Below are 16,542 nucleotides of genomic sequence, written 5' to 3' on the forward strand. Positions count from 1 at the left end.
CCGGGGTGTTTTTCCTAGTGAGGAATGGTGTGAGGTCCTACCCCTGCGACTTTTTGCCACCTTTGGGCATCGTTAACTTATGGAAAGGAGGGTGGCCAGGAGGGTGGGGAGTAGAGGTGGCGCTCCAGCAGTGTAGCTCAGGACCAGGGGAGGTAAGGCCAGAGCCCTAGAGAGGCATCACGGTGCGGTCAGCTCAGCAGAGGAGAAGACGGGGTGGGTCCAGGGAGCCCCAGGAGAGCGGTAGGCCCACGTCGTCCTTCTGAGGAGCCACACAGTCAGGGGTGGTGTGGAGTGGAGTTCCGTGGAGGACCTCCCCCGTCGATGGGCCCCGGAGACGAGCCCCGGGCACGGACAGCCAGTGACCAGGGCAGTGCCGGGGAGAGCAGGCGGGGGGAGGGGGGTCCACGGCTGGTAGCGGCAGTGGTCCTCAGAGGGCATATGAGGTGGGCTCCGGATGACCGCAGCAGGGGGGAGCACCGCTTGGATGAATCAGTGGAGGTGGATCTGGAGGCCTGCAAGATGGCCGCTGTCAGCTTGTCTGAAATGGTGCTGGAGCTGGGTGGTATTCCGGGGTCCAGCAGGAGGATCCTCGCTGTCCAGGAGCGTCAGGAGGGCCAGCGTCACCAGCAGGTGAGTAGGGAGGAGGGAGGGGTCCGTCAGGCGGCCGCTGGAGCCTCCTGTTGGTGTAGGCCGGGTCCGGAACTCTCGGCCGGGCCGGGGCCGAAATCTAGGTCCCGGCTTCAGGTCAGGGGGGAAGGCCGCAATCCCCAGGCGCAGCCGGGAGCCTTCCGAGCGTGCAGGCTCGGGTCTTAGGGCAGGTGGCGCAGCGGGACGCACCTACCAGGGGGTCACCGCCGTCCGCCGCCGAATCCAGGCCTCCTCGTCAGCTTCCCGGCTGCCGGCGTCCCCTCACGAGATGGCCGCCGCCCGCAGCACGATCCTCCGGCCACGTCCACCGGCCGGCCGGGTCCCAGGTATCAGGAGTAGGTGTAGGTGGGAGCAGGCAGGGTGGCTCCCAGCGGTGACGCGGCTCCATTCCGCCGCTCCGGTCCGGCTCCAAACTCAAGCCCCCGGCTTCAAGGGTGGGGGACAACATCCTATCTTAAATAGAACTCCCATCTTAGTAAATTTACCCCTTACTGTGATACTAGCCAATGCCTCCCCAGACATTGACCTTACAGCACGTCACTGACTTAGTGCTGCATACAGTAGCTGATGCTGTATATTTGACATTGCATTTTTGAGTTTTACAAAGGTTACATATCTGTTCTATGTTTTCACCAGGTGTTGATCGGTTCAGTGATGACATTGAGCAAATGATTGGAAAACGACCAGGATTGTACTGGAGACTCTGCTGGAAGTTTGTCAGTCCTTGCTTTCTCCTGGTAAATTGATCTAGATAATAAATTGGTGCTGGATTAAACCCTGTGGAGGCCCCTAAGCAGTCCAAATCCCTGGCCCCCTCCTTGCAAATTATCCCCTAAGACGTTTTAATGTTACCAACCAACAGTCTAGAGTGTGGAAACTGTAATATGAATCTGATATCTATGGCTAATGTTCTTTAAGTTGTTAATGGGTACATTACATTAATACAGTATTTTCTCTATAGAGTGTTTAATGTAAAGTTTTCATTTATTTCAGTTGATTCATTTTTCTATCTTTTGGAAACAATTTAAGAAAGCTTGATTGTAATTTTCTTCAAGATTAAATCAATATTATTTTGATCCATTGTTGCTGGGGGCTCCTAAAATGTGTGGAGCTCTTAGGCCGGTGCCTATTCTGCCTATTTGGTAATCAGGCACTGGTTGATCTTTATAATATTATATGTACTCTTACAGTAAATGTACATTTCTAATTATTAAGATTGGCTTACACTGTCATAAAATGTAACAAATACAAAGGCTCATGACAGTTGCCTTGTATATCATAAAGGATATGGCTTCAATAATGTATATACTGTATGGATCTTCCCTTTAAAAACCTAAAATATTTTAAATATAACTAACTTCATTAAATTGTTTTTAAATATTTTCAAAAACCTATAAAACCACTAATTGTAATGCATTATTTGTCGGTAATGGATTCGCTCACTCTTAAAATAGACCAGAAACTCAGTGGGCGGTATTCAAATGATATATCACGCCCAATTAGAAAGTGATCTCCGTTATGCCACATATTGCACCCATAGTAATCAGGCTTAGCTGCGTAAAGGGTTGGGCGCCCTCGCTACCTTGGGGGTAGCGAGCTGAAATTATTAAATATACCACGCCCGTCAACAAAAATAGAACGGGGATGGAAGGGGGTGAAAAGAATTGCATACCGCCCAGTGTGTCCAACAGTGTATTTTGTTATATAGGAAATCCTACAGTAACTGTTCCCTGCTCTCACTGCCATCTTCCCGACCCTTTTTCCCTTCTGATTTCTAATCAGAGTTAAAAGATTATCTTAATTTAAAATGGATGAGGAAACCTAAATAGAAAATATTTTCATTGAAATGCCCCTTTCCTAGGCATGGTATTATAATTATTATAAGTTTATATACTGTAGCTAAAATCTCCTTTGACCTTGTTGTATATTATTTATTACAATGCAATCAAATACAGTGGGTGATAACAGTACAGATTTAAACATAATACATATGTCATTATCTCAGTAGGGGACCCAAAAATGTGGGATTTTGAATTCTGGATAAGGGATACTCAACCTGTATTACATTTTGGAGTACCGTATGCAATTCATTAAAACTATAATTACATTTTAATCACTAAACGTATACTAGTATACAATATATTCAATTATGCAATCCTATACAATAAAAGGCTAACGCTGCTCCTCACCTCTATGGGGAGAATTCAAGTGTTTAGCGAACCAGCGGCAACTAGTTGGTGCCTGACCGACCAATGTAAGTGTTGCTCCATTTGGGCACTCACAGCCACAGATGCTGACATTACTATTATGTTGTTTAGTCATTTTGACAGGCCGGTAACTAGCATACTGCATAATTACCCTTATACAACATCCAGTATCTAAGATTGTATAAATATGGTGTTTATATATAATTGCTTTTTTTTCTGTATTTGATGTCAATTTGATTTTTAGGTATTTTATTTTTATACCATTAAAATAATTTGTGAATAGGTGTTCTGTTGGATTAATGTCATCCTTTATTAACACTTATTTTTTATAATTACACATGAACATTTGCCTGTTTTGCATTTCTAATCCACAATTGAGTCTTTTTGTAAAGATAAGTCGTGAAAGTAATTATTATTTTTGTAGAGATAAACACCTCTAGAGCTGGAAAAGAAATACAAGATAAATGTCCAATTATACTGTAACCTCTGAGTTTTGATCATTGTGGCCATTTCAGCTGCACCTGTAAAAAAGATACATTTGCTTATGACACCAAAATTATAGATGCACATGTGAAAATTTAAGCATCTTGCACAAAAATATTTTTGTCTAAGCCTATGATCTTATAAGGGGGAGATATACTAAGCAGTGATGAAAGTGGAGAAGTGAGCCAGTGGAGATGTTGCCCATGGCAATTAATCAGCTGCTCTGTATACTTTTATAGTATGCAAATTATAAATGTTATGTCAATACTGATTGGTTGCCATGGGCAACTTCTCCACTGACTCACTTCTCCACTTTTATCACTGCTTAGTACGTCTCCCCCTAAATGTGAATTTACACACATGCAGAGTTGTACACATCTATGCAACGGCTCTGTTTTTTTTTCTTGCTTTGTCTCATAGCCGTAACAATTTTGAGTGTTCACTGGGAAGTTCTATGTTTATCTTCCATTTAATATGACAGTAATGGCAAATGATGCTACGTACTATTTTTGAAAGTGCAAACTATATTTCTACTAATTGTTTATTTATTTATTCTATTCACTATTTAAAAAAAACATACTAACTGACATTTGTTTGCTTTCTTTCAGTTTGTGGTTGTTGTAAGCATTGTAACATACAGTTCTCCAAAATATGGAAATTACACATTCCCAGAATGGGCAAACGTGATTGGCTGGTTAGTTGCCATATCATCCATGGCTATGGTGCCCATTTATGCCATATATAAATTTTGTACAATTCCTGGATCCTTTCGTCAGGTATGTTTTTATTTTTATGCTTATAGGGAAGATGTAACAAACTTTAGAGAGCGATAGCATGGAGAAGTTGCCCAAAGCAACCAATTAGCTTCTGTCATTTCATAGACTGTGCTAGATAAATGACAGAAGCTGATTGGCTGACTTGGGCAACTGCTCCACTTTACCTCTCTCCAAGGCTTGATCTATTTCCCCTTATGTATTTTACATGTTTGTGTACTTATGGCTATTATATATTTTCCTGTAAACAATCTGTCATTTTTGCATTTTAGAAAATTGCATATGCAATAACACCTGAAAAAGAATATGACCTGATAGAAAGTGGAGAAGTGCGTCAATTTACTGTAAGTTTTCTATATCTTAGACTTGAATACAAAGGGGCTGATGCACAATGGAAAGCACGTTGCATCGTGCACACAGAAATGAATGCCTATATTAGCCTGCATGCTGAGATGTACATTGCACATCTACTGTATGTGACCACACAGTCCCTATCAGTATGCTTTAGGTCATACTGTAGTTGTCAACATTGTCAGTGTTCATCTACACTAGCTTATGTTTGGTGCAAGAGATGCATCTTGAAATAGATATATTTTATGTGTACACTCGGCTCTTCATATAGTTGCGTTGACGCACCAACTTCATGCCCAGTTATAACCCTTGTGTATGAGTCAGCATTACCCATAGATACATGCGTAAATATTTAGAGCATGCACAGTGAGATAACCTGGGCTGGAACATAGGTGGGCGGTTGCCCGGGGCCCTCACACATTTCCCCCTAACACTGCTGTAAACATTGCCCTGACCCATTCCACTCTGCATCCTCCCTGGCCCACTCCCAGCAGCATCACCACATCAGGCCAACCCAGCACACATCATCTCCCCTTACCTAAGGCAACCATGTGGAACTGAAGAGTGAGCGGTCACCACTCAACTATACCACACCCACACACACACACACACACACACACACACACACACACACACACGCACACACACACACCCACACACACACACGTGAGATCTCCTTTCATCATGGTCAGATGCCCAGATGCTCCACTGTTAGACTGCTGGTCACACATAAAGAGGGGGATTGCAGAAGTCCAAAGCCAGAAACTGGACCCACATTCTGCCGGGGCAGATGTGTGTTTAGGCAGGACATCAGGGGACTTCCAATTCTTTTGACCACCCTACCTCTACCTCCCCAGAGACAAAGTAAGGTACATAGTAGTGGTGGTGGTGGTGGTGGCAGGGCATCAATGTAAGTGGTGGGGTCCCCATGAGTCTTAATCCGGTATTGAAGATAACGTGCAATATTCATCTGCAAAACTGTCTTTTGGTTAACTTTGTCATACAGTACATCCATTTGCCCAAAGCGCACTCAACTTATGTATGTTTCAAATTACCAGCAGTAGACCCCCTTTTGCAATGGTTTGCTTTACCTGTTGCAAAGAAGTCTAGGCCGTACCTTGGTATTCACTAAGGCTCTCCACAAGAGGTTTGTATTGGTGAGGGATACCCACCTTTCATTATACCAGTCTATGTAGCAACTGACAAGAGGCAGGACAAGGTAAGTAGATGGAAAAGGACTGTCATCCCAAATAATGGATATTAGAATAGTAGCCAGAGTGGAGGATTGCCCAACAGGCTAAATGTACTGTATACTTAACATCTGAGCTGTTTGGCGACATTGAAGACTTTTATACAACCAACAAACATGTTTTGATTTTTCAACTGTATTGCTCTGGAAAAGGATGAGCCTACTCCAATATGAACTTATTAAAAAAGGATCAAAGTGTCCAGAAATTTGAGTACTAGAAACACAGGAATTCTTATTTCAGAAATTGAAAGATGGGTACCTCTTCTCGAGGACATGTTAGAAAATTAGCCCCTATGTGAAAACCCTAATGGGGGTTATAACTGATGAATATATTTTTAATTAACTAGTGGTAATAATTTGTGAATACTAAAAATATTTTTAAAGCTTATAGGCTATGTGTTGTGGGCAATCAAATTCTGTTACCACTTTTGTAAGGCCCTTTAGGACAACATATGATTAAATAATGTATCCAAGGAATGGGACTTGAGGTTGTTCATTTCAAATTTTGTATCTAGCGCATTCATATAGGTGCAATGATTGTCAACATATTAAAAAGAAAAAAAACTAATATTGTCTAAGTAGATGATAATGAATTCTTAATGGTGGTGATCATAAAATGTTCAGTTGGGATTTACACAGATACTGTACTGTTACTTTTATTACAGCACATCCTCATTGGGTCTCTGTGGTGGTAAGGTTTCTGCTAGGCTTTTACACAGAAAACACATCAGTAAACTGAATATAATAGAGGCAGAGAACGTTGTAGATCTGAAACTGACAAAGGAATGGAAGAAACAGGTCTTACTTGACTTAGAAAAGTAACAAAGCAGTATTGAGCTCAAAGTGAAATGTGATTGGACAAGTTGAAATGTTGAAGCTAAAGAAGAACAGGCTTAATAAGAAGGAAATGTTAAGACTAGTATATTCGTGTACCAGTATACTCATCTAGAACTGTTATTGATGGCTGAGAGATACAGGGGTTTTGATACAGAAAGTTAAAAAAAAAAAAGGAATTTTAAAATGTTGAAGCAGAGATTGTTTGGTACATTTACCAGTAGCTCCTAAATTCAGATAGGTAGCAGAAACACAAACTCAGGAAAACACAAGTTCAGGAAATTGTCAAGAAGGTGGCTATTGATTTCATACCACTAACACAAACTATAGAGAGTTTGCAAAAATGTTCCCTTATTAGGAGGAAGAAATAGGCAAGCAAACAGTAGTTTCTCAGTCTCCACGTTTCCTGTTGCCACCTTTTTCTATTTTTCTGACTATGCTCTCACAGACAAATGTAAATTTTATTGAAATGATTAATAAAGACATCAAGTGATGTAGGAACATTACAGTATGCCAACTCTTCCATTATTGTGTATGAAAGAAAGTGACTGGCAGTGTGTTCCATTATTCTACCTGAGGTCAAAAATTTGTGGTGCTGAAGAGGTTGCAAATATAAAATGCCTGGACAGATTTATACCCCTTTCACACTGCCCAAATAACCCGGTATATTGCCGAGTCGATGAGGGTCGATGTGCGGTGTGAAAGGGGTAAGTCCCAATTTCCCAGGTCACCTTACCCGGTATTTTAAAACCCAGAATAAAGCAGGGTTATTCCCGGGTATTACTAGGTCAGGTACAGTATGAACGGGTTGCCGGGTCGATGCGACCCGAGACCCGTTCACAGTATAGGCAGAGGTGGCGTTAAAAGGGACAGGCAGCACTTGGAGATGATCTGATGTCCAGGCACCGCCTCCACACACTGCACCACTGAAGTCACCAACTGGGCAACTTGCCAGGTTGGTGCGGCTAGTCTGAAAGGGCTCTCAACACCCAGAAAGGACCCGTGCACAAGTCTCGGGTGCGACCTAGTATTGCAATCTGAAGCGGTATTAGAGTTGGTAGGGAGGACTATTCCAATTTAACTCTAAATTAAATTACATTAAAGATGGCATTTGTATGTTATATGCAAAAATAATTGCAGTACTGTAGATTAGCTGAGGCAGAAGAGACCTAACCAGGCGTACTAAATATATTAAATGCAGAGATAAAGACACAGGTAGTAGTATTGTATAATATTGGATTTTTCCTACAGGTCCCTCTCCTCTGAAATTGTGTATGAAGTATCCTACAGGCTACAATGGCTAACACCATCTGAAGATGGCATTAGCTACCGGGGCCAAGCTCTAGAATGCAAAGCTTGGGAAATCTTACCAAATAGCAAAAATATATATATCCAGTGTATATATTGTACACTGGAAGGCAAGGCTCCTTTCTTTGGTATTGGCACCCCACCCATTTACCCTCAGGTGTTTAAATTAACAAGGTTCCTGCATTTCAGATCACACATTGATAAGGGCACTATTGGAAGGTAAAACCATGATAAGTTAATGTAATGTGATAGTATTAGGAATGTTAGGGACCCATGTGATGAAGTCACCTGGCCGCGGTACACGTGCCTGCATATTTGCGCAAGTGTGTGCTAAGAACTTCAGTTATACTTCATGTTAATTGTGATGGTTTATTTAAATAATTTTTATTATCAGTGTTCTTAGTGCTAAGAGTGTGCATCTGCATCTCTCTTCCTCCAGCATAATATTAGAAGCCTTAGCATGATAGCACCTCTTAATATCTTTAGTAATAGGGTGTGCAGTCCAGGCCTCCCTTTTTGCTTAAGTAATTATTTACTAATAAGTAAATATACACTCAGAAATAAAAAATGAACTATACTCTCGTCAAAATCTAAAAACAAAAAATCATCACAACAGCGTTCTAACAAAACTGTAATTATTAATTTACATAGGAAATGATGTTCACTTTAATGTTATACAATGCTTTACCAGAAACAAATTATTACAGTACATTTATTGAGGAGGAAATAGCAAATAAGAGTGAATTTTGTTTGTTCTGTCATTATTGTTGCTGTGCTATTTAGTGACGCACTGGAGCATGTAAATGATAGGTCTAACAATATAATTAGGAAAGCATGCTACTGCCGGCCGCATGCCTAATCTGGACAGTCACCCTGTTATTGCCTTCATTTCAATGCCACATTTGATAGCTTAAATAATGTCACATGCAGAGCTACTCAGCAAACATAAAATATATTGGGAAGCTCAATATAAGAGATAAATAGATGCTTGCCAGAGCTCCTGCCATTATAGAGAATAAACACTGTATCACCTTTATATATGAGTTTACTGACCATTACAAATAAATATAACTAAATATGTGCATCAAAGAGTACAGATATGTGACCAGTGAAGACAATAGTATGAATAGCAGTAATCCAGACAATGTAGGTGGAATATTTAATTACTGAATTAGAAACAACAAAGCAGACAATTGTAATCTTGGCACATATTGTTTATGATTTTCTTATAGTAATAATTAGAAATACATTCATTGCTTGCACTGATACTTTCTTGCCAGAATTTTCTAGTAAAAACTTTTAAAATGCTTTACATGCAACTCAAAATACAGCCATAGAAATGTAAGTGTTCAGATGTATTTTTGCAAGTATGCTAGATTCACATTTTTACTTTTAACTGTAGCTCAACCCATAGTATATGATCAATTATCTTTTGATTGTGGTGTAAGGGGCTCTGGTAATCAGAGAGCCATTGTGTCTTTGTACGCAGCTTCTGTGTGATACTATGCAAAAGCTGCAGGTGGCGCCTTAAGTAAAAAGACGCCCATTGCTGGCTAATATGATCAGTTGCTGCATCCTTCTGACAAAGCATTGGATCACCATTGCCCAGGCATCAGCCATCTTAATAACCTTAAGGTTACTCAGAATGGCCACCAGAACTCCTTTGCAGAGGCCATTAAATCTGCATAGAAAGACACAGACACTGGCTTTGGCACACCTACAAAACATGGCTAACATGCCCCAGTTTTGTCAAATGGTACATATTGCCGCCACCATCCCGCCCCCAAAAGGGCGCAACCTGCCAATCCGGCATCTAGCTTAGTTAGAAGCAAAACAAGACCAATGCCCCATAGCAAAATTTCCACAGGACATAGCAAAATTTCCACTGTGCAGTATTTAGTGTGGGGCAGGTTCTCACCAGTGTCAGCAATGAGGGAAGCTAAGTTAAAAAATGATTTGCATATATGCAAATAATTTTTATAACTTAGACATTACGACTGTAAATGATCTAATGTTTGCACTATCTTCATTAACACGCATGACTGAGTGCATGATGATTGGCATATAGTAAGTATAATAAATGAAAAATATATATTTTTAAAAATTCTATAGTCTCTTTAATCCTCTTTTTTATTATATAAAATGGTTTATAAGAAAGTTATGATTCACTATTAAATCAGCCTAAAAGTATGATACCGGCACAAATCGTGCCGGTAACACTTTTCCCACTTCCTCTCTCTACTGAGGTGAAGTGGAAAGTACTAGCGCCAAGATGTATGAACATCTTAGCTGCTGGAAAGGGGGAGTGAACAGTTAGTGCTGCTGACCATTCTTACATTGCCCTGCATATCGGTGTGCTATCTGAAATATAGCAGCACTGATAATGACACACTTGTCCGTCATACATGGTGGAGAAGCGGTATCAATGCACATACTGTGCACTGATACTGCGTCTGCTCTATGCCAACAGTTATTACATCTGCCTCATTATTAGAAAGTGAAAACGTTTAGGAACAACAACAAGCCATATAGCAAATCTGACTTATCTAATGCCTTTAGGCTAGTCGTGATATTACTGAGTGCACTACCCGCATCATGCCTGACAAGTCAGAAAATGCAGTTTACTGCGACTAAGTCCTGGGCATTAGTCACGGTAAACTTCATCTCCCAACTTAAGTGTCAGTAGTGATGTGAGCAGGGCTATATTTTCCAGCTTCATTGATGACTTTTGTCTTTGCTACTTTAAATTATCGCTATATTTTTTGTCTTCCAGCTTCATCATTGGCTAAGTGTATAAGAAACAAAATAAAAGATGTCTAATAGGTTAAAAGAAGTTTCACAAGGGAAGTGAAAAAGAAGAGAAAACCATTATTATACAATATGTGAAGAGTGGCATCATTTTACCTGACAGAAACTGTGTTCCTCTTCAGAACGTTTCCACAGTGTATGTGGGAAAGCATATCAGTGTTATTACTGTCTTGTTTTGGTAATGTCCTGTTTTGGTAATCAGAACATTTGGTCTTTTTTGTACAACATCTCAAAACCCCAAAAGAATATGTATCACACTACATTTAGTGATAACCATAAGATATACATACATCAACTTCATCTTAGCTAGGATTTATTTGTAATTATATTTTCTCTGCTTTTTTCCACAGTAATCACTGAAATAAATACAGTACATGTAGTTTTAGTAAACTTAAGAACCTAAATCAAATTGTTTCCTCTCAAATCAAATCAGTTACTTACATTTCTACTGAGAATATTAGTATACGTGTTATACAGAAACAATTGACATTGAAGCTTACAGTTTTATTGTATATGTTATATGTTAAATGTTCTAATGATTATTACAGACTGTTTTATAGATATAAAAGTATAACAGATATATAAATATTGCTAAGTATCAATTTGCCTAGGAAAGATACAGTATTTGTGTTTTCTATTTCTTACATGTGGAGCCAAGACAACTGAGTGCCTCCTAATGTTCTCTGTATTAGAGTATACAGCTGAGTGTCCTCCACTGGTGACTGTAGTGTTTTTCATTTATTTTTTTATTTCTCATAAAGATATCATCCCTTTGGTTCTGTGGCACATTGTTGACTCCACCAACAATATTTTTGTATAAAATATAGTCTTTCTGATAATGTAAGTATCTGTCAGCAATGGCTTTGCTGTTATTTAATAATTGCATTTTTATTGCCATGATAGATATACTGTAGTACAGTTAAGAAAAATGGTTAATGATCAGATAGCCCTTAATTCAACAAGAGAATACACAATGATTTTGAGAATGAAGAAATATGTGAATGTCTCATGAAAAAAAACTTCTTTTTTTTTTTTTAAGCAACTGTGGCAATATCTGCTTTATGGTATTCTCTCTATAATAACTTCTTCTACCTGCAAGGTACACTGTGGCTGACAGCCAACCATGTAACAACCATGCAAACAGTGGTGATGATAATAATAATAATAATAATAATAATAATAGGGCACAGATTATGAGGCTATTGGCAGCTAGGAGGAAGCAGAACAAAAAAGGCAAATAATTCAGGTCATCAAATCCAGGTGCACACAGAACAACATTTTAGGTAAATGCAGTGTCAATATAGAGTCATTAGGTCAGGACTGGTGTTAAACAATCAAAATCAAGCCAAACGGTGTGATGTGCTCATACATATTGCCCAAGTTGTGGCAAAGAGCCCATCTCGGCATGCCAGGGCCGAATTCAGATCTGATCGCTGTTGTGCGAATTTGCAAGGCCGCCAATTGTCTATCGTAGTGTGCATGCGCGGGGCCAAACTGCAAAAGAATCCAGTGCTAGGTGTACGCAAGTTGATTGACCGGAAGCTGGCATTTGGGGTTGGTAACTGGCCATTTTCTGTGAGAGTCAGGAAAAACGCAGGCATTCCCAAACGTTTTCAGGGAGGGTGTGTGACGTCAGCTCCCGCCCCGAACAGCCTGTTTCTATTGCACTGTAGGAGTAGGTCCTGGGCTACGCACAGACTGGAAAAAACATTCGGTGGTGAGTGAGTTGCAAACAGATTTGCAGCTGACCCCCAATTGCAAAGCTTTTTGCTCGGGTCTGAATTAGGCCCTTAGCGGTCTATTTACTACGCCTTGAACAGAAATAAAGTGGACGGAGATAAAGTACCAGCCAATCAGCTCCTAAGTACCATGTCACAGGCAGGGTTTGAAATGACAGCTAGGAGCTGGTTTGTTGGTACTTTAGCTCTGTCCAATTTATCTCTGTCTAAAGCTTAGTAAATAGACCCCATAGTCTCATGCACAAAATGTGCCTCTTTGCATAAATGAAACTGGGAGTGACAAAACTACATTCCTAGATTTCACTAATCAATTTGGTGTACAACATTTGTACATCTGTGTGCCAGTGGCATATCTATAATGGGTGCAGTGTGTGCTGTGCACACGGGCCCCTGAGTCCAGAGGGGGACCACACCGCACACACTGCACCCATTTTTGTTATACTTAACTTTCTGGTGTCCGTTGGTTTTCGTGTGTGCCCTCCCCCCCCCCACCCCCCCCCGGCCCACCCCCCCTCCTGTAGCCGGCAACACTGTTAGTGCTCTGAGCACTAGAGACTCTGGCACTGTGACAGAGTCTACAGTGCATGCGCAGGTCTCCGGAAAAATGGCCCCTGCACCATTTTCCCATTTTTTTTCTTTTTTATATCTATGCGGGGGGCGCATTTTTTTTTATGTCAATGGGGGGTGGGACATTTTTAAATCTCGCACTGGGAGCCGAATTGGCTAGAAACAGCCCTGCATAGGTGCCTTCTCTGATTACATATATCCTTGATTATGTTAGAGTTAGATAAAATCTACATGTAATAAATTGACAAGAAAAAACATAGCATAATACTGTGGATATTGAATAACAATCAATATATCCAGAGTGAGCACTCAACGAATGGTATTGATCACTCATCCTCCAAATAAATGGTGATCAGTTCACACCTTAGGTTAATGGCACTGCACATACAGCTGCCCTAAACAACAACAGGTCATTTTTCCTTTTCCACTAGTACCAATAGGTGGAATGGTCACTTCCGCTCATCAGAGTGCTATGGGAAACAAAAAAAGACAGGTGATAGTGCAAAACCTTCTGCAACTCCAAAATGTAATGATGTAAAATAAACTCACAAAGGTTTAAAAAAAAATCACAAGCATAAGAAAACACATGATAGGTCCACTGGAATAACTTACTTCTTATGATGATAAATCGCTTACCTGATGGCCAGATTACAATGGCAAAAAATAAAGTTAGCAAAGTCCTGGGAACCAGTTGGTCACAGCAGGGCCATCTTAACCTCATTGTAGTCCCTGGTCAAAGCAATGTACTGGGGCCCCTATCCACCCATTCACAGGAGTAAATAAATAAAAAAAATCATAACTTACCTCTCCTTTTTCCATAGAGTGAAATGCTATCAACACTCTGATTCAGTGACGTGCAGTGAGGTGAATGGCTGAGGAGGCACACATGGGGATGGGTTTTTAATGCTGGGAGCCTGTATCAACCCCTACTCACTGTAACTCTCCTTTCACTACACTAAGCTACAGTGTCCATTGAGTCTCCTACCTGCATCCCTGTGTCTTCTCTTGCTGCTGCTGACTGAGCTCCGATTATAGTGCACTTCCTGGTCACATGACACATCCAAGTGTCCATCAGTGCACAAGGCCCGCACCCACACTCAGAGGCATGCCTCTATTAGCTTCCTTTCTGTGCAGCTTTACTGCCCATGGTATGGCCCCGCCCCAAGCTCTGCAAAGCAGCATATGACTGTAGAACCTAGGCAGAGCTGTTACTGCCTCATCTCTCATCTCCCTGCAGCTTCAGGGATCACCACAAAGCTGGTGAGTGATAGCTATAAAAAGAATTACAATAAACAAAGTGGATGTTTATGTTATAAATATTTTCTTTGTATTATTCTTATTGTTTTTATATGAAATCTCAGGCGTTTAACAGGGAGTATGACAGGGGAAGCTCTTCTTATCCTGACTGCAAGTCTCTTCTCTGAGTTCCATCCATCCATTAGACACTGTGCTAGAGTGATAAAAGTTACCATTAGAAAAGGCTCTTGCACCATATATATCTGAACACCTGTAATGTGTATTACATAAAAGGTTTATGATTACATTATTTTATTAAAGATAATAAAAGTGTATAAAGCTGAATTTAAGCAAGTAAAACATACTACACAATGCAACAGTGATATGATATGATATGATATGATATAAAGGGCAGAATTAAATTGTTCTGCCCACTGGAAGCCAGCAGTATATGGCGCCCAACAAATCTATTCAATTTTTGCTCCGTTCGGGCGTGAAGGGCTGCCGTAGTCTGCATTTCAGCCTGCACCCCCCAGGGGTGGCTAGCTCAAATGCGTGAAAAGTGCCGTTTGGGCGTACAAATGTTAATTTTCTCAATCATGGCTAGCACTTTGGTTGGATTTAGCCGCTTTATGCTGCTAAACCCGACCTTTATGGGCGCTATCAGCGTGAAAAAAAAAATTCAGTTGCAAAACAATTGAATATCGCCCAAAATGTCTAAGAGCTGCTGATACGTAACGCTGTTTTACACAGTAGAGTCTGGAAAAACAAACATTCATATTAAACTGTTGCATAACTGACTGTTAATTGTGAATAAATATATAACATATTTTTATGTTTTGTCTTGTTCTTTATCCATTTGTGAACATATATAACGTTATATAATTAATGACAACTTTTGTTTATATTTGATATAGTGCTGTATGTATTGTTAACATGTATGCTTTATTTTAATATGCAGCAAAGCTCAGTTCCTAAGAAAGGAAAATGTTAATCAACTATGATAGAACTGCTGTAGCTTTGTAAAACTGCAGAATGTTGATGAAATGTTATGTGTTAGACTGGGTAGATGTGGTTAAAATTGGAAACCTAACTCTTAGGATCCACTGGCAACTCACAAATAATATATTAAATGTATGAAAAAAAGGTTCATTTGCAATTAGTTTAGATATATTTGGGGTATATTATTGGATCTGTTTGACTTACGCACAGTGGTGCTGAGAGAAGAGGGGAGCAGGTACTACTGGAGGGGCCTGGGATGGGCTCGGCGGGGGCACAGGTCCACTGTCCCCTCCTCCCGAGTATACCATAAGGACGGCGCCATCTTTCCAGAAATATCTTTGTGAAGATTGTGCCCGCACATTGAAAGCAAAGACTGGCACTGTGCCAGAGTCTTTGCTCTTTAGTGCACATGTGCCATCTTCCCAAATATCACTGGGAAGATGTGGCTTAGCAGGAGAGACCCACTTCCCACAAGTAATGATTAGAATGGTGCTCCCTGTAGCTGCACTACAATTATTATTACAACAATTATTTTTACATTCTATTATTTTCAAGGGGAGTGGATATGCCCCCTTTTAGGCCACGCCCCCTGTCCATTACTGGGGCCCTGCGTGGCTCTCTACAGCCCTGCATACGCATAAATAAGTGTCTAATCCACATTGTCAGTACTTGCAAAATAAGGTGTAAATCCATGGCAAGGAATTAGACCAAAATATTGTGGCACCAGAGGAATCAGCTTACTAGCATATTAAAAAGTATCATTTTATATTTTAGCTCTCTACAAATATAATATATAATTGAATTTACCATTTTATTTCATATATGTATTTTCAAATCAATGTTATGTTGTTTAAACGCCATGTTCTGAAAAATGACTGTAATTTTAAAAGAAATATCAAATAAAAATCTTGTATAATGCAATCTTTCTGCTGTCCATCGCTTTCCATTAGTATGTTCCCAATCAATATCTGAGCCTTCTCAATTTATTACTTAATGTGCCACTATTAGGGAGGTGTTGCAGTATCTTCTCAAGCCTCTCACGCACATGGGGGGGGGGGGCTGCTTCTGAGTTGGGACAAAGCAAAAGGAGTACCTTTGAACATCGACAAACCATGCTGCAATGCAAGTGGTCCAAACACATTTTGTGGATAAACACTGACTGCTTGTGCATGTAGCCCACAACCAGGGTCGCACTGGCCCACAAAGGTACCAGGGAAACCACCGGTAGGCCCTACTGCCTGAGGGCCCACTCCTTCCTCTAGGGATCAGGTTCCAGACTGTGCACTTGTATTATACATGGTAGATATGTTGCATTACACTGCACTAGACTATTGTGT

General features: G+C 40.5%; 1 protein-coding gene across 1 annotated transcript in view; it reads left to right on the forward strand.

Annotated features, from left to right (window-relative positions):
* SLC6A3 (solute carrier family 6 member 3) overlaps positions 1–16,076 on the forward strand; it is a 239,014-nt gene extending 222,938 nt beyond the window's left edge. The window contains exons 12-15 of the mRNA XM_063922941.1: positions 1,285–1,385; positions 3,947–4,114; positions 4,384–4,455; positions 10,627–16,076. Of these exons, the coding sequence (XP_063779011.1) occupies positions 1,285–1,385; positions 3,947–4,114; positions 4,384–4,455; positions 10,627–10,650 (365 nt within the window). The 3' untranslated portion in view covers positions 10,651–16,076. The remainder of the gene's footprint in view (positions 1–1,284; positions 1,386–3,946; positions 4,115–4,383; positions 4,456–10,626) is intronic.
* Positions 16,077–16,542: the final 466 nt, after the last annotated feature.

Source organism: Pseudophryne corroboree, chromosome 5 (assembly GCF_028390025.1).
Source record: "Pseudophryne corroboree isolate aPseCor3 chromosome 5, aPseCor3.hap2, whole genome shotgun sequence".
Classification (NCBI taxonomy): Eukaryota; Metazoa; Chordata; class Amphibia; order Anura; family Myobatrachidae; genus Pseudophryne; species Pseudophryne corroboree.